Source organism: Coptis chinensis, chromosome 2 (genome assembly GCF_015680905.1).
Source record: "Coptis chinensis isolate HL-2020 chromosome 2, ASM1568090v1, whole genome shotgun sequence".
Classification (NCBI taxonomy): Eukaryota; Viridiplantae; Streptophyta; class Magnoliopsida; order Ranunculales; family Ranunculaceae; genus Coptis; species Coptis chinensis.
In genome coordinates, this window is record NC_141457.1 from 19,445,656 (window position 1) to 19,472,852 (window position 27,197).

Below are 27,197 nucleotides of genomic sequence, written 5' to 3' on the forward strand. Positions count from 1 at the left end.
AACTAAAAACTCCATCAGACATTCAAAAAATCATCTCTGCCGAGCTGCCCGATGAAGTCGATGATCCATAGGGATTTCAAGCCGTAGTCCAATACATGATACACGGTCCATGTGGCACGGAAAATGAAAAATCTCCTTGCATGGATGAAAATAAATGCACTAGAAAATTCCCAAAGAGATTTTGCAACGAAACAACCATAGATGAAAAAGGATTTGCTGCTTACATGAGAAGAAATGATTCCAAATTCGCTATTACAAAGAAAGGGAAAAAAGTTGATAACAGTTGGGTTGTTCCGTACAACAGAGATTTGATTGTCAAATACCAAGCACACATAAATGTCGAATTCTGCAACCAAGGAAGGTCTGTTAAGTATTTGTTCAAATATGTGCACAAATGTGGTGACAGAGCAACATTTGTTATTGAGGAGAACACCCAAGATGGCGAATCAAATGGAGAACAGGTCATACGTGAAGTTGACGAGATCAAACAATATCAAGACTGTCGTTATCTATCAGCACATGAGGCAGCTTGGAGAATTCTCGGTTTTCACATTCAATATCGAAACCCGGCAGTCGAACGTCTTTCATTCCACTTGGAAAACCAACAGCCTATCATATACCAGGACAGTGATTATATACCTGATGTGGCAAATAGGAGTGGAGTGCACGACACTCAATTCACCTAGTGGATGAAGACGAATGTGGAGAACGAAGATACAAGGCAATTGACATATGCTGAATTTCCTACAAAATGGGTCTGGGATGCAAACAATGACAAGAAATGGACAAGAAGGAAATCAGGAAGAACTATAGGCAGGATATACTATACCCCACCGACAACAGGTGAACGGTTTTATCTTCGTCTACTTCTTAACACGGTGAAGGGTCCAAGGAACTTTAAAGAGATAAGAACAGTAAATGGAAAAGTGCATCCGACCTACAAGTCAGCGTGCCTTGCACTAGGACTGTTGGAAGACGATGGTGAATGGCATGAAACAATCAAAGAAGCAGCAATTTCAGCATTACCAAAAACATTGAGGCAAATGTTCGTCACTCTTTTGATGTACTGCGAGATAACCAATCCTTTGGAACTATGGAATAGAAATTGGAAATTACTTTCTGAGGATATTCTCTTCGACGAAAGAAACAGACTCAAAAACGATGAACTGACACTCACTGATGAGGAAATTCAAAATTGTGCACTTTGCAAGATTGAGAGATTATTAAACAAGTACAATAAAAAACTCAAAGACTTTTCAGAAAAACTAATTCCCGACATGTCGAAAGAGTCTGATGTTGGTAAAGGTAACAGATTGCTTCAAGAAGAGTTGTGCTACGATAGAGTAGCCCTCAACAAAGAGTTCTCCAAGCATCACAAACAGCTAAACAGTGATCAAATGAGAGTTTTTGACGCAGTTATCAATGCGGTGGAGGAAAAAACAGGAGGCCTATTTTTTGTGTATGGCAACGGAGGAACTGGTAAAACATTCCTTTGGAACACGATCCTAGCAAGATTGAGATCACAGGGGAAAATTGTGTTGGCAGTAGCTTCTTCAGGTATAGCATCTCTATTAATGCCCGGAGGAAGAAGCGCACATTCAGATTGAAAATTCCTATAGACATTGATGAATACTCATGTTGCAACATTGGCCAAGGCAACCATTTTGGTGAACTCATATCTTGGCGGATCTTATTGTGTGGGATGAGGCACCAATGAATCATAAAGATGCTTTTGAAGCAGTGGACAAAACCTTGAGAGATCTGATGCGATTTAAAGATCCACAATCCAATATAAAAGTCTTTGGAGGAAAAACAGTACTCTTGGGAGGAGATTTCAGACAAACTCTACCCGTTATCGCAAAAGGAAAAAGAGAACAAGTGGTCTGCGCTTCACTAACCAGATCTCATTTGTGGGACCAATGCAAGGTTTATCTACTGACAAAAAATATGCGACTTAGAGACGAAAACTTTGATACAGAAATGGTTGAGTCCATATCCAAATTCAGCAAGTGGGTCCTCGATTTAGGTGAAGGAAAGTTGCCTACAATTGCTCTTAATAGTAACAAAGAGCCAACTTGGATAAAAATCCCAGACGATCTTCTCATTCGCTTTGGAGAAGCGGCATTAAAGAAATTGTGTCTAGCATCTACCACGACATTGAGAACAACTATACAAAGCTGGAATACTTAAGAGACGGATGCATTTTGACACCAAGAAATGATTGTGTCGACGGTTAACTCATTCGATCCTTTTCGACATTGGAAGGAGACTCTAAAAATACACGAGTCTTGCCGACTCAATAAGCCCAATGTGTGGAAATATTCAAAATCAAGATATTTTGTATCAAATGAGTTCCTAAATACGATAGAGTTATGCGGGATTCCAAATCATGAACTTCGAAATTTGAAGCGCATGCGTACCCATTATGCTCCTCGAAACACAAACCCAGTATGGGCATGTGCAATGGCACAAGGCTGATCATCACAAAACTAGGAGAAAAGGGTTATCAAGGCACAAATTATAACAGGAAGGAATATCGGAAAAAGAGTTCCCATCCATCGCATCGTCATGTCTTCAAACGAATCAAAATGGCCTTTCATTCTAAGACGACGACAATTTCCTATAAAAATTTGCTTTGCGATGACAATCAACAAGAGCCAGGGTCAAACTCTAAAACATGTTGGAATCTACCTTCCTACACCCGTTTTCAGCCATGGACAACTGTATGTTCTTTGTTTCCGTACCCGCCACGAGAAGGATTAAAGATATTGATAGACAACAAAGAAAAATAAACCATACGGTCATCTGAGAGAACATTGTTTACCATGAGGTTTTCAACAATCTACCAACAGGTATGTCAACTAGACATGATCCAAACATATCATCTCTTAATCTATGAATATATATTTAATACCACTGACCAAATGTTATTATCAAACTTTTCAGAATAAATTTCACAGCGGCTACAAATGCAAATTGAAGAACAGCAAGCAACACAGCTCAATCAGATGGTAAGATTATCAAACACAAATGTATTACAACCAATTGCACTCGCATACATATTTTTGTTTTATTTTTATATCTAACTAAATTCTAATACATTTTTTCTATTGTGCACACATGAGATAATAATGTTAAAGCTGAAGGCATTGGAAGACATATATTCTCATGATTATTTTTTTAATCAATTTTAAACATTATGTATTTTCTATTTCTATTACTGACTTATACATAATAAATTAAGTTGATTACCTTAGTAGACCCTTGAACCTTGATCTTCAATAGAGGATCCAAAAAGATAACTTCTAAGTAGGATCGGAGGGAATAGTTCAAAGGGACCTATAAGAAAAAAAGGAAAAACTGAAATAACAAATACTAATTGCAAAAGTAATAACTAAAAAAAAAATCAACCCATATAAACTAAAACCAGTAGAGTAAGATAATAAACTATCTACGGTATAATAAGTTGATTTGCAACTTAAAGAAAACTACAAAACCTTCTTCCTACAGAAATGTTTCAGACTTCAAATAGAATGTGATAATTACCAACCTTACGGGTTGATCCGACTGGACGATCCCGATCCTTCTAGACCGAATAAAAATGTCACCTTGAGGGCAAAGTATCCTTTCCATCTTGCCAGTCCAAACAGTAATCCGACCCCCATTCATCCAAATTCCATATGTATATTTGTGTCCCAACCCCTCTAAGAGTAATAGTGTCGCAATGAATTACTCATCAAAAAGTGAAAATTCCTTTATAATTCTCGATTATATTTATGAATTTTGGTGTATGAATGCTTAAGTCAAATTCCATCGTAAAGGCCCCCGCCTAGCATAGCTTACAATTGGAATTTCGAGAATCTGCTTGAGTCATATCAAATAAATCAAAACAAGGAAAACAAACATAAGAAACTGGCAATAACTTACATCTTTGCCTTCATTTAATGATTGTGACAGGAAACCTATAGATAACATGGTTCATAGTGTCCAATTCCAAGAAGTAGATCCAATTTCTAGCCTCTCTTAGGATTCTCACAACTCTTTTCTTGGCATTCTTATGTATACTCCTTTTGGCAATCAAACCTGATGTTTGGAACTCTTACATCTGATTCCTCATAACTCTCATCATCCAATGTGAAACCGATCGCTTAACATAACCAGCCTCTTTCATGAGCTTAGACATCTCATGTAACTGTGGAAAAATAAGGTATTACGCACTACAAACACATATACTGAACATGTACGTAAAAGCACCATTTGTTGAATGCTTACTTGAAGTAATACTCTCACCTCTCAGTTCTAGAGGCTCTGCCTAAGAGTCCTTAGACTGCTGTCAGGAATGAGGAAAGCATATCCAAACTTGAATACAACATGTTGCCCGAGTAGATTTCTCTTTTCCTTGGGCATCAGAGGCAACTTTCTCCTCTTAGGCACCTCCCCAAATTCTAATTTTATAAACAAATAATAATGAAAAAAAGCGAGACAAAATAACAAAAAATCCTAAACCAATACAGAAAAATCACCAAATAAAATAAAATAATACAGATGGAGAGTAAGAGAATAGCACTAAGCACAATTGTTGATGATAGAATTTTCTGTAGCCTTATATCGGTTTTTCTAAGCCTACTTTATCTGCAATATAGATTAAATATTAACTTATGCAGTTTATTACTGAAGCTTTAATTTCTTGATGTAGGTTCTCTCTGTCACTTATTTTCATGGTGGAAGCGATAGCGAACATAATTCCGATCTATTTGAACCTCGGGGCACTTTGAGAAGTCTTACCACGGATGGATGTGCACTTACTCGAGGAGACTGAAAGAGGTAAACAAGATCCGAATACACGGGATCTTTCTCTATTTGTATATCTTTATGGGTGGTGAAAGGCACCAAAGTTACCGTTAAATACATAAGTCGGAGAACATCATACTTAGAACAAGTGCTATATGCTATAGCACTTTCTGTATATTTGGCTTCACCATACAAATTTGGACTGCCTCCCTTCTTAAATGAAGGAAATGCCTACATGAGATAACCTCATATTTTCTACGTTCTTCTTGATATCTATGGCGCTCATTGCAGGTCATAAAGGGACATGCGGTTTTGCATTACGGATGTAAAAGTGACATTGACTTCCTTGAAGAGGAGTATCCGGCCTACCCTACTACTATCAATGATGAGATCTTGCATGAACATGTGGAGAGGGTTGGCAAGCTCTTACTTGGTCCGAAGAATGTCACAACGGCTAACAAGGTGATGGCAGGCGAGGATTTTGGTTTCTATCAAGAAGTTATTCCTGGTGTAATGTTCGGAATTGGAATTAGAAATGAGGACTTGGGTTCAGTTCACTCGCCGCATTCTCCACACTTCTTTTTAGATGAAGATGTCCTTCCACTTAGGGTCACACTTCATACTACACTTGCAGAGATATATCTTAACGATCAATGGGAATCAGTTGATAAAAAAGATCTTCGTATTGAAAGTCAAGGAGCTCTGTAATGAAACATAGTCCACAGTCACTTTTTTGTATATATTATGTAAGATATCTCAAATGAGGCTTTAACTACTTAAAATGTAATTGTAAATTTTCACTACATGACATGCTATTTTTTCTTCTTTTCTTGGTTGGGTGAGTTATTACTTGATAAGAACTACAACTCTTATTTCCATAATTGTTGATGGCGTTTAGGTTAAACATACTAAAACGAAAGCATTTGTGTCTTCCACTAGATGGACGAGATCAAGAAACTATTATGTGTCAAACCAACGGATCTTAATCGCCATAAATCACCACATGAACAAATTCCATCCTTAAAACAATGGAAACGATTAGAGTCCCTGACAGTGATCTCCCTTGCAACAATCTTTGATATAAATTTAATAGCAGTATGGCAATCTCTAAAAACCTTGATCGGTGTTCCAGTAGGTGTGGCAATGATCCAAAATGCAATTGCAAGTTTCTCACTGTGATAAGATAGATTTTGCTCCTCCTGCTCCTCCTCCACATCATGCAGCACATAATGTCTTTGGCACAAATCCCTCTTCCTTCATCCTTTTTGACAGTTCCTCTAAAAAGTCGTAAATTTCTTTGCTTCTTGGGTGGGATTCATCTCCACCCAAAAACACGTGGATCTGCCTTTTAACCTTCATCCAACTAGAACCTGGCTTCTTCACCACCCCTCGCTCATCGATAGCCTTTCTAATAGTAGCCGCTTCGTGCCACATCCCAGCAGAAGCTTATACATTGGCTAAGGTCACATATATTGCTGCATTCTTAGGTTCTATTTCAAATAATGTTTCTGCTGCTCTTTTTACAAGTTTGATATTCCCAAAAATTCTACAGCCACCGAGCAAAGAATCCCACAAGAATCTATCAGGCTCATAAGCATGCCATCAATAATGTCTTCAGCTTCTTAGAAACGACCAGACCGACTCCGCAAGTCAATCACACAAACATAGTGATTGGCAGTGTATTTCAACCCATGTTCTATGTGAATATTTTCACATTCAACGAACCTATTTTACAGAGCACTTTAGGGAAAGTTTACCTGTAATTCGTGACCAAAAAATGGAGGACCACATATATTTGCAGCTATGTGTACTCTGAGCCAGCGCAAAATCTCATTCCACCACCAAAAGGAATGACCACTTATCCCATTGTTACGTCGAATTTAGTACATGTCCAAAATCTCATAGCCAAAATGAATTTTGATGATCGGTGGCCAACATTATTTTGAAGCTATATGCTTTTGGATCACAAGACCAGAATATATATGATTTGGATCACGCACGAGGGGTGATGCTCGGCATTATTGAAACAACGTTACCAAGGCACAAAAATCTTGATTTCGAAATAAGACACTTGAAGCGGACTACATGATGGCCAAGCACCGACATTTATTTTCAAAGAACCTATCTATGTAAGCATATATGTGTTTAACAAATAAACTAGCTAAATCTAAAGTACGCTATATGAAAGATTCAGATAGCTAACCTTGAAGCAAATCCTTGGACTCCATTGTAAAATTTCACAAAGCACCCATGCTTTTCAATTTTTGTAATCCATCCACGTGTCACCAATCCTTCCTTCGACATCGGCATATGAGCTAAGAATTTTCAGCTTATGGCTAAAACTGTAAAGGTCATAATATACAACCAAGAACAATCATCAGTAGTGTTGATCAAACCAAGCTCCAATACCCATTCAAAGTAATGTATGAAAATCGCCGGCAGAGTTAAAAAGAATTATTTTTTCCCTTTTTTGTCGAGGTAGATTGTGGTGTGCGAGGGCACATGTAAATGAATCAGAGGATTAGCACAGGCCACTTATCCCATTGTGCTATCGAACTGCCCAAATAAGACACAAAAATAATGACTCAGAAGTAAAACACTTGAAACAGCTACATGATGGCCAAACATTTGGGGTTGCGAAGTGTTTGAACGAGAACAAAAGCGATCCAACTTAACAAATACACTTGAAAATGCTACAATAAGCACCCACCTCCCATCACCATGGATTGAAGGCAAGGGATCTTCAGTATTTCTCGGGGTTGGATGAATGGCAGGAGAAGCGGACCACGATTGCTGACGATGGAATTGTGTATCTGTTGAAATGAATCCAAAATGAATATGATAATGTCTCTATAAACAAGACATTCTTGCTTTGATATACATACGACAATGCATTTGTAATATGAAAAATACACACTCCACTTAATTAAATTATAAAATAGTCCAGCCCAAATAATTAAAGACGGTGTCCATACTTTGCAACTTTCCAATTTTGTGACATCTGTAAGAATCCTATTTAGATAGGTGATAAGAGCCCAAAACTGTAGTTTTAACCCCTTAATAATCATACTGTTAGACCAATTATGTGAATAATAAGTAAGAGTTAACACGATTCGGCGTTTTTATGCATTTCGGGTTTCAAAGTCCATTATGTCGAGAAATGTACCACTTTAGCGAGATAAAGGAGCAAAAGTCGTGAGAACTTCAAAAGCCCGTATCTTTGGACTCGGACCTCGAATTGGGCATACCTTATGTCAAAACGACCGGCTCGGAAGAGCTTTGAAATGGTCCAAGCCTTGACCCAATCAGAGGAGCAGAAGTGGACGAAAAGTCTGTGGAAGTCAACTGCAGCTGAAGAGGCCTTTTGAATTTGAAAGAATTGGGTTTTGGGCACGATTCTGCGGCCCAACCCATGGCTCCAAGCCCATGCACGAATTTTGGATCTGGATGTATAAAAACAAAAGCTTAAGTCTTTGTTAATGGTAGATAGATAATGGTAGATAGTTAGGTTAGAAAATAAATTAGATTAGTTAGCCTCCATTAAACCTTAATTCTAGATCTAGTTTTCATTAGATTAATTAAGTTTAATTTCATTTCAATTCTTGTTTTAGATTAAACTCTCAAATTATTGTTCTTGATTGATTAGATAATAAAAATAGTTATTTTGTCAATTTCGATTTATAGATCTAAATTCCATTATTGTTTGTTATCATTTCATAGTTATTAATTAGATTTCGATTATTGTTTAGTGAAATCGCATAAAAGTTAGAATCTTTTCATTATGTTTAGTTTAGATTTAATGGGAATTGTTAGTTTGATGAATCAAGGCTAAATCCTCCATTAGAGGGTTTGATGAAGCCTTGATGAAAACTTAGTGGTTAGTATAGAATTGGTTGTAGAATCTATTCCACTCTAGAAAGTCGTGTTTTAGCCATGAGAATGGGTGGGCGACTTCACATGCTAGTTAGTACTTTCGGTAGAAATGCCATGAACACTAGGGATTAGAACTTCGAATTTCTTTGCCGAAGAAGCGTGAGAATCGAGATACAAGAATCTATACTAGGTTATTAAGTTGGATTCGAGGTGGAGTCAATTCCCCTCTAATCCTTTATCTAGATTCAAAACAAGCATATTTCCATAGTATTAAGTAGTTAAATTCAACGTAGACTCATTTTAGTTTCATCGTAGTATAACACCCTTCGTAAAGCTCTCATTGACTTAAGAGCGACTAGTTAGACTTAGAAAACAATCCATGCTAGGGAACTAGGAGTGGAACGAACTTCGTACTCCATTTAGTGCAATTCGCATCGAGAGTAGAAGCTTTGATAATAGACACGTAAAAGTTGAAGTTATAGTTTACTTACGTTGTGAATTCATAGTTCATTTCGTAGGTAAATTATTCATTCTACAGATATCAAATGGCGCCGCTGCCATCTTAGTTGCACTTTAGCATTGTTTTCTTTGTAGAAGTAGTCATTTTTAAGTCCCATTAAACCCACCCACCCTTGTTTGATTCATACTGTGGTTATTCGTTTCAGCGTCGAAAAATTCTGAAAAAAATACGGGCCCGCTTCAAAGGAAGCGCGACCAGCTTATATTCTTGGAATTTCATCAATACACCGGCTGGCGCCGGCGCCAAGGAGAGCGCGACCAGCTAAGTTCTGTAATTTTCTTTACCACCGAGCTACAGCGCTTAAGGAGAGCGACCAGCTAAGTTCTTGGAACTTCGAATTTACCTTTGGCCGGCGCCAGCCTAAGAAGTCGAAAGCGCCCCGCGCCTTAGCTGAAATTTTCGGATTTCCCGGGTTTGATTCGAACTTCGAGTTGTCAAGTTTTTCAGTGTTCTAATCTCTTATATACACTGAACAGCGTAAACAAGGCGCTATTCAAAGCGTAGCAAGGAGGCATTCGGTACTCCTTCTTCCACTCCTCGCATCTTACGTCGAGGAGGAGTTTTAATTCTAGTATAATCGGGCTTGTTTTTCAGTAGAAATAAATACAACACGCCTATCTAGAATTTCACACACTACACCCGATATTATGGCTGAAGAAAGAGAGACTCTCTCTCGACTTTTATAAAGCTTTGGCGATAGCCCTAAATCTTGCATCGTTTAGCAGCGGACCAACGGGGATTTTCGAATTCCCCAAACATATTTAATGTTACCCGTTTTCCATGGTCTAGACCATGAAAAACCTTACCAACACATCGCGTAGGATTGAACAAGTCCTTACAACATTCCATCATCCTACCCGTTAGTGCGGAGCAGATTAAACGAGGGTATTTCCCTTCACCTTAGGCGATAAAGGCGGCGTCTTGGTTAAGCGCCTTGGCCTAATTAATGGACTTCGTGGGCCAAACTTGTTCATTTGTTTATGGAACATTTTTACCCACCCCTAAAGGCCGGATGAGATGCTTTCCAAGATTCATTTTTTCCGACAAAATCCTCATGAATCATTTTCTGAGGCTTGGAATCGTTTCACCGATCTGCTTATAGAGTGTCCACACCATAACCTAGCAAAAGACACGTTAGTTCGTGCCTTTTTCAAAGGACTTCAACATCATCATAAAGAAGTCCTTGACATAATGAATGGGGGTAGTTTCCTAAGTAAAGGAGCCTCGGAGGCTTACAAATTTTTAGAGGATCAAACTAAGCGAAATAACAACTGGGGGGGTAGTGACGATTACTCCCGCTCCGCTAGTTCTTCTTCCACAGTTAAGGCCGCCGGTATGTTTGAGATAAAACCCGATCTAGAACTTAAAAATTTAATCGAATCTCTAACTAAAAAGGTTGAGGCCATTTCGGTACAACAAAAGCCTATCCCCGTCATGAATGTAAATTCAAATCCATGTAGTTTACATTTGGAGTCCACGAGCATCCGACTTTAATCGTCCTATAGCCTATGAACATTCTTGTTCTATTAATAGTGAACCTAAGCCCTTGGAGACAAAATCCCAACCGGTTGGAGAAATAACCAACAAGTCACACCTCGTGGTACAATAATCAATATGTTAGGCCAACACACGGTTATAACCAAGCTCCTCCAGGACAAGGGCGAGTCGGGGTAATTATAATAATTATAACAACCAAGCACAACCTCGACAAGGTCAAGCACAAGGTCAATATAGTTATAATAATTATAATGCTAATAGAGGTATCGTTAAGGTAAATAATAACTATCACAATCCGCCTATAAATAATCAACGCGACATAGTTCGTCCACACCACGTGACTATTACACCCCCACACAACCGGATCGTCTTGACACCTTCATACAAGTGAGCCAACAACTTTTCCAAACCATGGCTCAATCTAACCAACACATTCTACAATCTGTTAATAATATAAACCAACGGTTAGCCAAAGAGAAACCAACCAAAGGCGTGTTTCGGGGCCAGCGATCCCCAACCCCTAGAACAACAAAACACGCCTTTGAGGTAAGCGGTAATACTAGTGCGGAAACTACAAACGTGGGTGAGCTAAATGCCATCACCACTCTCCGTTACGGAAGAGTGGTTGATAACAAAAGTAACTATGCCTATAGTTACCCCATCGATACTCCTACACCGGATATTGAACTAGATGCGAAATAGAAACTGAAGAACCTACCCGTAGAGGTACCGGTTAAACCACAACCTAAGAAACGAGAAAGCCAAGGTTAAACATCCTGTTGATCCATATGCTAATTATAGAGAGAAAACACCGTTTCCCCAAAAATTAGCCATGTTAACTAGGGATACAAATTATGAGGGAGATTAGGAGCGTTTTCAAAAAATCTAACTATAAACCTTCCCCTTTCGAAGCTATTAAAAGCTACCACACCATGCTAAGTTTCTTAAGGAGTTGTGTACTACTAGGCGTAAGACCAATATACCAAAAGCGCCTTTTAACGAGAACAATTCAAATATTTATCGAAAATAATGGAATTGTTAAGTACAAGGACCACGGGTAGCCCCTCTTGTACAATGCACCTTAGGAGATTCTCACACGACGACCGTATTACTAGACACGGGGGCTAGTGTTAACTTACTCCGTTTTATTTGTATAAACAAATAGGTCTAGAGGAGATGCAACCTACTAAAATGACATTGCAATTAGTCGATCGGTCTATTAAGTATCCTAAGGGTGTAGTGAAAGCGTGCTTGTTAAGGTTAGGGATTTTTACTATCCTGCTGATTTTGTTATCCTCGATCTGAAGTCGCTAATGACTGTACCTATCATTTTTAGCGTCCTTTCTTGGCTCTGCCAACGCGCTCATAAACCGCGATGGTTCGATGTCCTTGTCCTTTGGCCATCTTTTGTGAGGTAAATGTTTTCAAAACTAGGACCACGAAGATCCCGATTCATCTACAAATGGAGAGGTTAGCATGATCGAGAGCTTAGCTCAAGATTACTTCAAAAACATGTTTCGAGAAACAGATTAACAAATTCCTTTCCGCCCGAAATTCCGACTTTAACAATGACTCCACGGTAGTAGGCGAAATAGAAGAAGAATTCCGCAACTCTTTTGCACGGCTTCTTTACCGCCAGCGAGTCCCCCTTGCCAACAACCATACATCCTTTGATACTATGGACGGAAGATGAATTTTTCCATCTCTATCCCGGTGATCCTTTTGACCCAACTATTGAGGAATGTCTTGCACATATCAAGATTTCGATGATATGGACTTGAGAGCTCTAGGCGAGAATCATTCACCTTCCCTCACCAATATTCCCCACCCTCCACCTTTTCAAAGGAACCTCGAGTTTGCACTTTCGATCCTTTAGTTTCTCCCGTGCTTCATGATTTTTAAATCCACCTAGTAAACAAATACTTCCCAAGGATAAACCACTTGACACTTTCATTTTCGGACTTGAGGCGGGTCCCAACTACACCATGAATGAGTTTTGTGCTAAACCCACATCCTCATTTTTTCCATGCTTTTCTCTAAAACTTATCCCAATCCACCACATCTTCCACAACCATTCACTTTTCCACATTTATTCACTAGGACACCCTCTCGTTCAAAGATGAAACCTAAGGTGTATGCTTTCGGTTATGTTATAGGTCTATCCGTCTTCGGCTTTCATTCCACTAGGCTGTGTCCTAGGAAATCTTGGTGCTTGATTGTGTTTGGATATGTTTTCTTTGTGATATTTATTTATGGAATGATCCACAACTATTTAGGTTGTTGATATATGATAAACCTGCATGTTCATACATATGTTTAGATAAAGTCTCGAAAGTATCGACTATAAGCGACTCAATTCTTGTGTTTGGTGCATTTCCTTTCATTTCCATATATTGGTGAATGCACCATTCAGGTAACCGGACCCTCCCTATGGAGTGTGTGGCTGTAAGTACCGGATCCTAAGTCCACGTTTCACATAATTCACGTTTTCCACTCTTGCATGTTTTCTCGGTTTTTGAGTCATGTTTCTCTATGGTGTGAATTTTGTCTTTACTGCTTATTGTTTTTCTTTATATTAAACCTAATTCATAAAAAGTAAAAAAGTTTAAAGCTATAAAAATAGTAATCTAGCAAGTCTCGGGAATCTGACTTTAAAAGACCCCCGTTTTAAAACAAATTTTTACACTTTGTTTTCAAAAATTTGTTTGGGGGTGGGGTGTTTGGTTTTTCCATTCTTGATCACTTAAATTCCTATTCTTACCCCACCTCGCTCCCTTGAAGAGTAGCTAGATTTCTACTTGTTTGTTGTTTTGATGTTGTCTTTTATTATTTTTAGTAGATAGGATGTTACGTTGTTAAATTCCGTAGTTAATTTTGACTTTTGTAGTGAAATGTTGTTTGAATGACAATATGAATATAATGTCGTTATTTTCATTGTGCGTGATTAGTTAATGTTGATCCCACCTTCCCAAACTGTTTGGGGGTGGTGTTATCTATTCCAGCATGATTTTATATAAACTTCATTCATTCTACACTCACAACCCACACTACACCTAATTTCCATCACTCACCTTTCACTCCCACGTTTCGTCTCATTTTTCAATTTTCAGCAACTCGAAGCGCTTTTCGCTTCTGAGAGCGCTTTCGCTCTGTATATTTTGTTCTGAATTTTGCTCGAGCTGGCGCCAGCGCTTCAAGCCGAGCGACCACCCTCATCTCATCTGGACCTAGAAGCGCCAGCGCATGCAAGTTTAGCGACCAGCTAAAAAACTGGAATTCTAAAAATTTCAGAGCGCGACTCGCGCCCTATCTGGCAGCGCCAGCGCCTGACTTCCGTGGACCGAGAAAAATTCCAGTTTTTCACGGGTAGTTTCGGATCATTCATAGCTATTCAGGCGTAATTTTGAGATGACATCTCCTATAATAATACGAGCAGTCTTTCAAAGATTTGTTCCAAAGCACTACTTATGGTGCTTGGTTTGTGAGGTGATCACACACGTAGGCTAGGAACCGCTTATGGGTCTTGCTAGCAATTGTTCTTGGACTTGCCATGCCGCTGAAATACAAGACCCATGATGCTATTGGGTAGATAATATGCATGTCGGGAGTGGAGGTAAGTTTTAGTTTGTTAGTGTCGCTTATGTCCCAAGCAATTTCATTCATTAACCCCATAATGGGTGGAACTCTTATAGAGTTGCGTCAGTTTTTGTATTTCCTATATTAGTATGTTCTAACCTTGTTTTGCAGATGTTCCACAATTTCGCGCGTTTCCATGGTATTTTCCTACCCTCTTTATTTAAATGCTTTGAGGACAAAGCATGCTTTTTGTTTGGGGGCATAGAAACACGCGTGTAATTAAGTCATCTGTTAGGATATAGATATGTATAATATGCATTTGTTTTCTAGTTAAAAATTTCAAAAATTTAAAAATATAAATAAATAAGTTATGCTATACACTTAGGAATATTGGTATTGTTCTTTCTCCATGCTTTTAACAATCTAGAAGTCTCACATAGTCATTTGCATCAGAATAATTGTTAGAAACTTAGGTTAATCGTAGGTAATAATCTTTGCATCTATCTATAAATATATTACATGAGTATCTATGATTGTTAGCGAGTAAGTTTACGAAATCTAGGCTAGAGTACTTATTCTACAAATCCTGTGAGAATATATAGCCTAAAAGCCTTATATGAAGCCCGAAACATGTGAGAAATGACACAAAGCGGAGAAGTAAAATCCGGATAGAGAAATCACACGTCCACTTGCTTGATCACTAAACCATATCCTAAGTGAGAATTTAGGCGCTCTTTGGATCGATATAGCCAGAAATTCAAACATATGAATTATTTTCCGCTAGTCGCCACCACGAGCCTTTTCTTTAGCCTTCCATAAACCACAATTCCTTTACCCTTTTACAAAAACAAAACAAAAAAAAAAAAAAATCAACCTACCCAATTTAGAATAAGTCGAGAATAGAATGAGGAAGAAAGAAGAAGAGAAAACCTGTGTAAACAAAAATTAGTTAGTTGCTTGAGGAAAATAAAGAAAAGAAGTTTCCATCCAAAGAGAAAAAAAAAAAAAAAAAATAGAAATAAATAAAAACTCCAAAAAATAGAATAAAAGGGAGTCAAAGGCCAAAGAAAAGAAAAAATATGGCTAAGGATGGAAACAAAGTGTAGAAGCAAAAAGTAAATAACAAGGTTTTCTCTAGTTACATAATATGAAGACTCTATTATCTCGGACTTGTTCTCTAGAATATCCATTTCCTTCCTTCTTAAACCATCTCCTAATCCCCATGACACCTAATAAAGACCTCTAGCTCAATTAGGAATAGGTTAGTGTGATAGTAAGTGGCGGATGTGTTTGATCGACCCGGCTTCCTTGTTGTCATTGAGATTGTAAGGTAAAGTGTGCCCACTGTACTTTGGAGTAGCGAAACTTGAGTGGAAAAATCAGAGTGTTGTTTCTTGACTATTATTGTGAGAACCTACTTGGGGACGCTATTCGAGGTTTTGAGAAAACGGACACGCTAAACATTTGATAGTACTACTCATTGTATATATATTTTTATAGATGATTGATTATTATGCATATATTAACTTAGGGTTTTGACTGGTTATTCTTATTCAATTGCTAGAGAGATGTATAGATAGTTGAGCATGAATAAAGGAAACAATAGTTTTATTTTCTTAGTCGTTGTAGTATAGATGAAGTTTGTGAGTACCTTCTTTGGAAAACTCTCACGAGGCTATAACTTCGTCCACTAGGGAATTCCTAGTGGTTTAAGGCCTTGTTGCATATGGTCAATGCAATCGCACTCAAAAACGAGATTAGGTAGAACTCCATTTTTGGTCACTTATTCTAATTTCTCATCTTTTGCTTGAGGACAAGCAAAATCTTTGTTTAGGGGGTGGTTTGATAAGAGCCCAAAACTGTAGTTTTAACCCCTTAATAATCATCTTGTTAGACCAATTATGTGAATAATAAGTAAGAGTTAACACTGATTACAGCGTTTTTATGCATTTCGGGTTTCAAAGTCCATTATGTGCAGAAATGTACCACTTTAGCGAGATAAAGGAGCAAAAGTCAGCAGAACTTCCGAAAGCCGTATCTTTGGACTCAGACCTCGGAATTGGGCATACCTTATGTCAAAACGACCGGCTCGGAAAGAGCTTTGAAATGGTCTAAGCCTTGACCCAATCAGAGGAGCAGAAGTGGACAAAAAGTCTGTGGAAGTCAACTGTAGCTGAAGAGGCCTTTTTGGACTGAAAGAATTGGGTTTTGGGCCTGATTCTCTGGCCCAACCCATGGCTCCAAGCCCATGCACGAATTTTGGATCTGGATGTATAAAAACAAAAGCTTAAGTCTTTGTTAATGGTAGATAGATAATGGTAGATAGTTAGGTTAGAAAATAAATTAGATTAGTTAGCCTCCATTAAACCTTAATTCTAGATCTAGTTTTCATTAGATTAATTAAGTTTAATTTCATTTCAATTCTTGTTTTAGATTAAACTCTCAAATTATTGTTCTTGATTGATTAGATAATAAAAATAGTTATTTTGTCAATTTCGATTTATAGATCTAAATTCCATTATTGTTTGTTATCATTTCATAGTTATTAATTAGATTTCGATTATTGTTTAGTGAAATCGCATAAAGTTAGAATCTTTTCATTATGTTTAGTTTAGATTTAATGGGAATTGTTAGTTTGATGAATCAAGGCTAAATCCTCCATTAGAGGGTTTGATGAAGCCTTGATGAAAACTTAGTGGTTAGTATAGAATTGGTTGTAGAATCTATTCCACTCTAGAAAGTCGTGTTTAAGCCATGAGAATGGGTGGGCGACTTCACATGCTAGTTAGTACTTTCGGTAGAAATGCCATGAACACTAGGGATTAGAACTTCGAATTTCTTGCCGTAAGAACGTGAGAATCGAGATACAAGAATCTATACTAGGTTATTAAGTTGGATTCGAGGTGGAGTCAATTCCCCTCTAATCCTTTATCTAGATTCAAAAACAAGCATATTTCCATAGTATTCGTAGTTAAATTCAACGTAGACTCATTTTAGTTTCATCGTAGTATAACACCCTTCGTAAAGCTCTCATTGACTTAAGAGCGACTAGTTAGACTTAGAAAACAATCCATGCTAGGGAACTAGGAGTGGAACGAACTTCGTACTCCATTTAGTGCAATTCGCATTGAGAGTAGAAGCTTTGATAATTGAGTATAAAAGTATTAAGTTTAGTTTACTTACGTTGTGAATTCATAGTTCATTTCGTAGGTAAACTACTCATTTTATAGTTATCAATAGGTATTAGAATTCAGCCCAAATAATTAAAGACAGTGTCCATATTCCTATTTTGTGGCGTCTGTAGGAGTCCTATTTAGATACGTATTAGAATTGTTGCGGACACAAATCCAAATCAATTTATAAACATATTACAAATCAAAATAGAAAACCATATTCGAACAACAAACAAAATAGTCTATATAAAAGGCATTATGGAGAAGCAATTTCTTATAACTTTTCTATTCTCCAAGTTAATTCATCTAGATAGTATTGGTCTATTAATTGACTGCTTAAAGGTATGTTTTCTCTCTACTGTTCTATAATCATCAAACTATTTACCTTACACATATATGTATGCATCTAACTTAAACCTAGGAACTAGATACCAATAATTCAATTCTCTTATTTAATTTCGTTATTGTCAAGAACAATCTTTACTGCACAAACTTATTACAGACCATCAAACTTAAACCAACATCAATCAATATGACGTGCATGTAATGTAATTGACTCCTGACCAATTTTCAGGAATATGGCTGAAAAAGAATACACCAGAATCAAGGAAATCAAAGAGTCCAATGGAAATTACAAAATCAAGGTCAGAGTAAGCAGAATCTGGGAAGCAATTGACTACACTACCAATACAGTCAAAAGCTTAGACACGTTGCTGTTAGACGAACATGTAAGTATAAGCTAATCTTTTTATTTCACTACGTCAAACTCATACAAATAGAAGTAACACGATTTTATTGTCTATGGGGGAGATCGGATACATGCAAAAATTCCAAGTTTCATTATGGGCAAATATAAACCGCTTGGTGAAAGAGATGCAAATCTACCACATCGAAAACTTTTCAACACTCAAAATATTTGACAATGTCACATACCGCCCAATGAATCATCCCTACATCATCAAGTTCAAATGGAATACAATCGTGAAGCCAAACAAAGAATTCGACACTCAATTCCCAAAACAACAATTTGACTTCGTAGATTTCACAAAGGTGTCATCGAGAAAAGACAACAAGCACCTAACAGGTAAAAAAAATAAACATACATAATTAATCATAAATATAAGATGTGATGTCTACAAAGTGTGTTTTCTATAACACAATTTTTTTTTCATTGTGTACAGATATCATTGGAATAGTCAGCACATGTAGCCAACCAGTAGAGCAGAAAAAGAAAAACAATACAATATCAACAATGATGGAATTATATCTGAAAGATGAAAGGTGATAATTTCAATTTAAACAGTAAAAGTAATGAAGTTAACGCCTTCTACTAACAACAATTTTTTATATAATTGTACAGGAACAATTCAATACAAGTGACTATTTGGGGCAAAAACGCAAAAATAATCAAAGATTAGATACTTAAAAACTCTTCAGGCAAAACTGTGCTAATAATCACTTCAGCATCAATTAGTGAATTTTACGGTAAGTCGAAAAAAAAAAATCAAATTATTACTGAGTCGATCATTATCATAAAACTAAAGCGAAAAATCCAATGTCACAGGGTTCATATTCTCTATCTACAACATCACGAAAGCGTATCGAATTGGACATTCAAGAGATTGCAAATCTGAAAAACAGGTACACTCTGCTATAATTATTCACTCGAAAAAATAACAAAATCAAATAAATAGAAAAAACTAACAAACTTATTTTTTCACAACGCAATAGAAGTTGAAGCACAAGAAGCCTGGATGAAAAAATCAAAAAAATCTTGAAAAGGTAATGAATCCAAATGAGAAGATCTCTTTCGGAGATAAAAATTCAATAACAAATCTTTTTTCAGATGTAAGTTGTTATTATTTATTTATTATTTTTTTAGTATAGAAATATATTTATTACTATATTTATTTGCATTCAAAACATATTTATTTGCAGGAGACACATTTCACATGCAAGGCATCCATAACCAAGGTACTGCATGATAACGGTTGGTATTACAAAGCTTGCCCACATTGTGCAAAAAAAATCACCACCAATGCAGAAGGATACGAGTGCACAAAACATGGCAACGTGGAACCAATTCCAAAGTATGATACATGACTTTAGATTGTAGAATGCAATATTCAATTCTGTATCGACTAACTTTACTTTTAATTTGTAGGTATATCCTAAAGATGGAAATAGAGGACAACACAGCCACAACAATGGCAACTTTATTTGAACAAGAGGCTTCATCTTTACTTCAGAAAAGTGCAAAGGAATTACTCACAATGGAGGTAGATTTATACACAACTTCAAAATTATCATAAATTATTAATATTTAATTTCACGCAACTGATTATTATCTTACTTTAATTTTACAGGAGAATGGAACAGAGATTGCTGAAAAAGAGTTTGGAAGGCTAATTGGGCACACAACTATATTCCAGATAAGAGTAACAAGATTCAACAAAGAACAGAACAACAATTCACTAACTATTTCTAAAATCTTTCCAGTGAACAAAATAGACAACACTGAACAAAATCAGAAAGTATACTTTATCTTAGTCAATAACAATTTAACAATATAATACATCTCTGCAAATTACTTATCATACATATTTTACTTTCAGGACAACTACGATGCAACACCAAGTGACAATGCATCTCGGAATACAAAAATAACTCATCAGATTACACATCATTCAAAAGCACATCTAGATGGAACTGTGGCCACCATCATTGAAGATTCAAACAACACAAATGACGGAGAAGATGAGCAACCACCAACGAAAAGAATTTGCAGAACGAATGAAGATAACCAAGAATAATAATTTAGTAGCATATTTGATTTTATATTTATATTTGATTATGCGACTTAATCGATGTTAGTTGAGGAAACATCATACTGTAGTTTGTTATTTCAGTAGATTGTTTTAAACTTTAATTTTTTTTATACTCAAGTTATTCTACTCAATATATAAACAACAGTTCCAATCAAAATTCCACCATATTGACGAATACCAAAATTCTCAATAGCACATTCATAAACAGATTTAAATGACTGTGGACTATGGTGATGTTACTCTCAAATAAAGATTTCTATCATCACTTCACCTAGGTGCTCAACCAAGAAACATGATTATTCATAAAGGCGGTACACTTCAAGTTGTTGCTCAATAGATAACGCCAGTCATTTCATTCCTAGATTCGACCAAACCTGAGATCATCCAATGCCTATTGGCTCGGACATCGGTAGACTAAAAAGCTATTGCAACTAAATATGGAATAAGAAGATGTACTTACTACTAGATTCCTTACGAACCCGAGTTTTTGGTGGAGTGAACTGAACCCCTCATGTCGGGGTTGCAAGGGTTGGACGTTCTTTTTCGTTCTAATGTATATATAATCCTTTGTTAAAATCATCTTAAAATTCTACTAAGCTGTTTAAAAAAGTAAAACAAACAAATGGCAATAATTACAAAATTGATCAAAGCGATTCACAAAATTAAGAAACCATTTTCTATGATCTCCTACAAGTGTATTGATAACAGGCCATGAAGCGTAAGAAAACAAGACCTTTTGGCTATGTTTTCGTAGTCTACAATTTCACATTCAGTACAACTGACATTTATTTTCAGCAACCTATCTATGTAAGCAAATATGTGTTTAACAAATAAACTAGCTAAATCTAAAGTACGCTATATGAAAGATTCAGATAGCTAACCTTGAAGCAAATCCTTGGACTCCATTGTAAAATTTCACAAAGCACCCATGCTTTTCAATTTTTGTAATCCATCATCCACATGTCACCAATCCCTCCGCAGCATCAGCATATGAACTAAGAATTTTCATCTTATGGTTAAAACTGCATCTCAATCACTAAACAAGGAAAGCAGCTAATCTACTTATAATTAACTTATTGGGAAAGGAAAAACTTGATAGAAGTAAAGTAGATAGATAGATAAGCATGTACACTAGCGAATACATAACGAGTACCCTAAAATGCAATCTAAAATGAAATAAAATTTGTATGGTAAAAAAGTGCTCAAGTTGCGAACCCAAAACGATAATTTTTTCTACTTAAAATATGTACGCTCATTCATAGATTCCGTTAGATTATAATACATCTAAATTTGGGCTGAGACACCAAAGAAAAGTCGGAATATAATTTTGTTTATAATCCAATGGATATCGTTGTTGAATGCTAATCCATATATGGTTTTTTTCAAGTGGACTTTAACACTTCCTTATTTAGATAAATCACAATGAGGATAAAATCACTAATCAAGTTGATTAGTTTTTGTATGTTCATCAGTTTGCTAACTCAAATAATAAATTATGTTCTTAGCATAACAGCGAAATAAGCCAAAGTTTGTTGGAAATGTCTGACTAGGTATTAGCACACCAGAAAACGTAAAATACTGGTGCAATTAACCACAAATGACAGAATTCAAGGATGAGAGTTACCTGTTGCCTTTAAAATTGTTTCCTACATCGCAAGTGTGTTTCCATTTTTTAGGGGGAGGACCGAAGCCTTCATCGCTGAAGCTCTGTTCTTATGGCATCTCAATCACTAAAAAAACAAAGCAAAAACCTTTATTTGGAGGGGGTTACAGAGCAATAGCAATAGATTCCTAAACAAAAAATCAAATCAAAATATACGGCTTACCAATTCAAAACCAAATCGGAATTCTGATACAGAACAATATTTCAAATTCAAAATCAACTAGAATTCTAAAATCAACAAAATCAACTCTATATAACACCAGATCCGACTACACAAATATTCGCTGATTTCTTCTTTGCAACAATCTAATTTCTTTCCAGTTTTCAACTTACAGGTATGTTTTTACAATTCTTCAATGCTGCCAGAGTGCCAATGGCGCGTGTTTTTGAATTGTTGAATAGTAAAGAAATATCACTGTGGAATTTGGAATTTGGAAATATCGCTATGTGGAATTTGAATTTTTGAATTCTAATTATTTGGAATTTGGATTACACGTACTTTAGCAAATATTTGGAATTTGGAATTTGGAAATATTTCTTGGCATATTACTTTAGCAAATATAATTAACAACTGTATCGGTAAATGTCATATCCGGAATATTGCATCGGCACGATAGTAGATATTATGCCAACATGTATATGAACTTATTCACAATTTAACGTACTAATTATGTTTAATTTTTTGTGCAGCAAAATGGATCATGATAAAATATTTCCTATTTCAAGGAAAGCAATATTGAATCAGATACTGTTGCATAACGAAATTTATACACCACCAGTTTACAAAACGGAAATGATAGGCGATAGATTTGGATCAAATGTGACTATAGACGTTCCTATTCTACAAGGAATATTTAAAGATAATTCGTCAACATTGCAAACATGTTATGGAACTCTGGAAGAAACACAAAATATAACTAAAAATCAAGCTGCACAGGCTGCTCTCACATCATTTCCTGAATTGTACCAATTCGACGTCAGAGATTTTAACTTCAAAGAACTTACCCATATACGACAACAACTTAAAGAAGCAAGGAGCGAAATCAATCATCTGCGTCAGATTCATGAAGAAGCTACAAACGAAATCATACAACTTCAAGAAGCCAATGAACAGTTTCATGAAATAAATCAACAACTGCATGTCGATATCATGCACGTTGGACAAGAAAATAGAGAATTACGAACATCATTTACTAATGTTGACATGACGAGTGATGAAGTTGTTCAGATAATCAACATTAGTGATGATGATGATCAGTAGAATAAATTTTAATGGAACTATTACTTATTTTAGGAATAATAATTAGGTTATAGATTGTGCCAAGTTTTAAACTTATCAAGCACGCAAATATATGCTTAAATTTATTACATGTTTGTGATTTATTATGCAATAATTTCTCAATTAGTTAAATTACATGATGATACACTTACTCCTATTACACAATGTTGGAAATGAAATTTCTCAATTAGTTAAATTACATGATAAAACCCTTACTCCTATTACACAATGCTGGAAATGAAAATTTCATAAAAGAACCCGGGCATATGCCCGGGTATAATACCTAGTCTATATACTAAAGCAGAGACTTCTAATGAAAGATTTTCTCTCTCCTATGTGGCACTCTAATATGAGAGTTAGTTTTTTCTATTTCTTATGTGGCACTCTAATATGAAAAATAGTCTTTTCTAATAACCTACAATCTCCTATACATGGAACCTCTTTAGAGAGTTTGAGTGTATTTATAATTCTTATATTTGGAGAGTTTGAGTGTATTTCTAATTCTTATATATTTTATCAAATAAAAAAAATGGCTAAAAAATAGGTGATTTGTAAAAGGTAATTTCCTCTTACGAATCAAACACTTTTAGTGTTCCAATTCTTATATATTTGATCAAATAAAAAAAAATCGCTAAAAAATACGTGATTTGTAGAAACTAATTCTCTATTACAAATCATACAATTTTAGTGTCTATGAGAAAACACCGACTTATTTCGAATATATCCTTAACATGGCCTCACAAAATATATAATAGAAAATGGAAAAAAAATAAAAAATAAAAATAAGGGCAAAGCAATAATGACAAATATTTTAAAAAATATATAATACTGAATGAAACTAACGTCAAAAAACAATTAATGGGGAACTGAAAACTGGATGCAAATGCATCGAACTAACGTCAAATAATATTTAACAGGAAATAAGAAACTGGATGCAAATGCAAGCATTAAACTAATTTTAAAAATTAATTAATAGAAAATTGGAATATGGATACAACTGCATTAAACTAACATCAAAGAATAATTAACAAAAAATTAAAATTTGGATGCAAATACATCAAACTAACATAAAAAAATAATTGTCGGAAAATCAGATACTGGATGGAAATGCATTGAGCTAACCCTCAAAGATTAAATTAACGGGAAATCGAAAACTAGATGCAACTGCATTGAACTAACTTCAAAGAAAAATTAATTATAAATTGGAAACATGATGCAAATGCGTGGAACTAATCTTAAAAAATAAACTGGATGCAAATACATTAAACTAACCTCAAGAAATTATTAACGGTAAATCAAAAACTGGATGCAAATTCATTGAACTAACCTCAAACAATAATTAATGAGAAATCGGAGACTAGATGCAAATGCAACTTTATCAAATAATAAATGAGAAATCAAAAACTGGATGCAAATGCATTAAACTAATCTAATAGAATAATTAACGGAAAATCAGAAATTAGATGCAAATGCATTGAACTTACCTCAAAGAACAATTAACAGGAAATTGAAATTATATACAAATGTATTGAACTAACCGAAAAGAATAATCAACGAGAAATCATAAACTAACTGGATGCAACTGCATAGAACTGATCTCAAAAAATAAATAATAGGAATTGGAAATTGGATGCAACTGCATTGAACTAACCTTAAAATATAAATAACAAAAAATCAGAAACTAGAAGCAAATGCAATGAACTAACTGGCTTCAAAATATAGTTGGGTTATATGTTGTGGGAATGTGTCGATAAGTATAATTTTGTATTTAAAATAATGTTTATCTTATCTCTTTTCGTATGATTGGGTACTCCTTGCTATTTAAGTAGCTTCAATATATATGAACTTCACCTTATTAAGCAATCTTACAAAACTTCAATCAAAATTCTATTATTAAACAACAAAATGAAGTTGAAGGGTTTTATCAAAGGTGAGTTATTTTTTTTTAGTCGAGAGTGAGGTTTTCACGTTATAAGAAATTTGGTTGAGTGATCAATATAATATTAATATATAATAGTTCTGCATATTTGCAAATATTTTTAAGAATAATTAATATAACAACACCCGTTCGTAGATAATTTTTGAAGATTCCACATAGTGAGTCATGCATAATTTAAAGAATAATTAATGGGAAATCAGGAACTGGATAATCTTCGATGATCCCACATAGTAAATCAAACATAATTTATTTTTTTATGTCATGTTTGCAAGGACACTACAGATGAATCAGTAGAAGTTGGTATTACACACCACATTGGATAATTTAAAGGAAATCAGAAACTAGATTCAAATACATAACTGAGCTCAAAAAGTAATTAACGGAAAATCGGAAATTTTATGCAAATGCAATAAACTAAACTCAAAAAGTAATTAACTAGAAATCGGAAACTGGATGCAATTGCATTAAACTAACGTCAGATAATAACTAACAGGAAATTATAAATTGGATGCAAATCCTTGAAAAACATTTAACTGGAAATCGGAAATGGTATGCAAATACATCAAACAAACCTCAGATAATTAATTAATGGGAAACCAAAAACTAGATGCAAATGCATTAAACTAAACTCAAAAAATAATTAACAGAAAATCAAAAACTGAATGCAACTGCATTGAACTAACCTCATAGAATAATTGGTGGGAAATCAGAAACTAAATGCAAATGTATTGAAATAATCTTAAAGGATAATTAACGGGAAATAAAAAATCGGATATAATTGTATTGAGCTAACCTCAAAGCATAAATAATCAAAAACTAGATGCAAATGTATTGAAGTAACCTTAGAGAGTTATTAACGGAAAATCAAAAACTGGATCCAAATGTAACGAACTAATCTCAAAGACTAATTAACGAAACATTAAAAAATGGATGAAACTGCACTGAACTAACATAAATGAATAATTAACGAAAAATTATAAATTTGATGTAACTGCATTGAACTAACCTCAAAAAATAATTAATGAGAAATTAAAAACTGGATGCAACGTACTACATTATACTAAACTCAAAGAATAATTAATGGAAAATCAGAAATTTGATGCAAATGCATTAAACTAATACCCTAAAATATTTTTGTATTATATGTAGGGGGAATAAATGTCTCGACAAATATAGTTTTTCATTTTAAGTAGTGTTTATCACAATTCTTTTATTGTGATTGGGAATGTCTTGCTATTCAAGTAGCTTCAATATTATCTTCACCACATTGGGCATTCTCACAAAAATTCAATCAAAATTCTATTGTTAAACCTAACAATAAAAAGAAGTCAATGAGTTTTATCAAGGTTTGATGTTTTCTTTTTATAGAGAGTGGTACAAGAAATTTAAATGAGTAATTAATATAATTTTCATATCTCATAGCTATGTATAGTTACTAATATTTTTGAGAATAATTTAAAATAATGACACCCGTTCGTTGGACACGTTTATGTAATAAATCTTTTCAAGTGGGAGTAGTATATTCTTTGAGGATATGAAAACAATCAATCTATTTTAGTGATTTGTACACATTAGTACGTAAGCCGAGTGTGATGATTTACCGCTAAATCACCATAAATCTAATAAAATTATTATACAAACTAAGCTAGATCGAGTTTAAGATAATTCCATTTGAAAATTACGGATTAATATCCTAAACCACAAAGTGAAGAGGCTATCTCAATTTGATCAATTAGTTTCCAAGTACTTATGCACCATAATCGCAACTCATTAATGTATTTTGGTTTATTTTCAATAAAAATATATTATACTTTGAAAATTTGCCGCTAAATCACCATAAATCTAAGAAAACTATTATACAAGCTAGATCGAGTTTAAGATAATTCTATTTGAAAATTACGGATTAATATCCTAAACCACAAAGTGAAAAGGCTATCTCAATTTGATCCCTTAGTTTCCAAGTACTTATGCACCATAAGCGCTGCTCATTAACGTATTTCAGTTTATTTTCAATAAAAATATATTCTGATTCGAAAATTTACCGGTAAATTATCATAA

At 35.1% G+C, this 27,197-nt stretch overlaps 3 protein-coding genes across 3 annotated transcripts; all 3 read left to right on the plus strand.

The window, feature by feature from the left end:
* The first annotated feature begins 689 nt into the window (after positions 1-689).
* LOC147515251 (uncharacterized) lies at positions 690-1,607 on the plus strand. Its single transcript, XM_086592844.1, has one exon. It carries the CDS (start codon positions 690-692, stop codon positions 1,605-1,607), a length of 918 nt encoding a protein of 305 aa, XP_086448970.1.
* A 106-nt stretch (positions 1,608-1,713) lies between these two features.
* Positions 1,714-2,190, plus strand: LOC147515252 (uncharacterized). The gene has a single exon (XM_086592846.1). The coding sequence runs from the start codon at positions 1,714-1,716 to the stop codon at positions 2,188-2,190; it is 477 nt and encodes a 158-aa protein (XP_086448972.1).
* Positions 2,191-2,825: 635 nt separating this feature from the next.
* On the plus strand, positions 2,826-5,499 carry LOC147515253 (IAA-amino acid hydrolase ILR1-like 5). The gene is made up of 3 exons (XM_086592847.1): positions 2,826-2,852; positions 2,961-3,011; positions 5,083-5,499. Exons 1-3 carry the CDS (start codon positions 2,826-2,828, stop codon positions 5,497-5,499), a joined length of 495 nt encoding a protein of 164 aa, XP_086448973.1.
* The last annotated feature ends 21,698 nt before the right edge of the window (positions 5,500-27,197 follow it).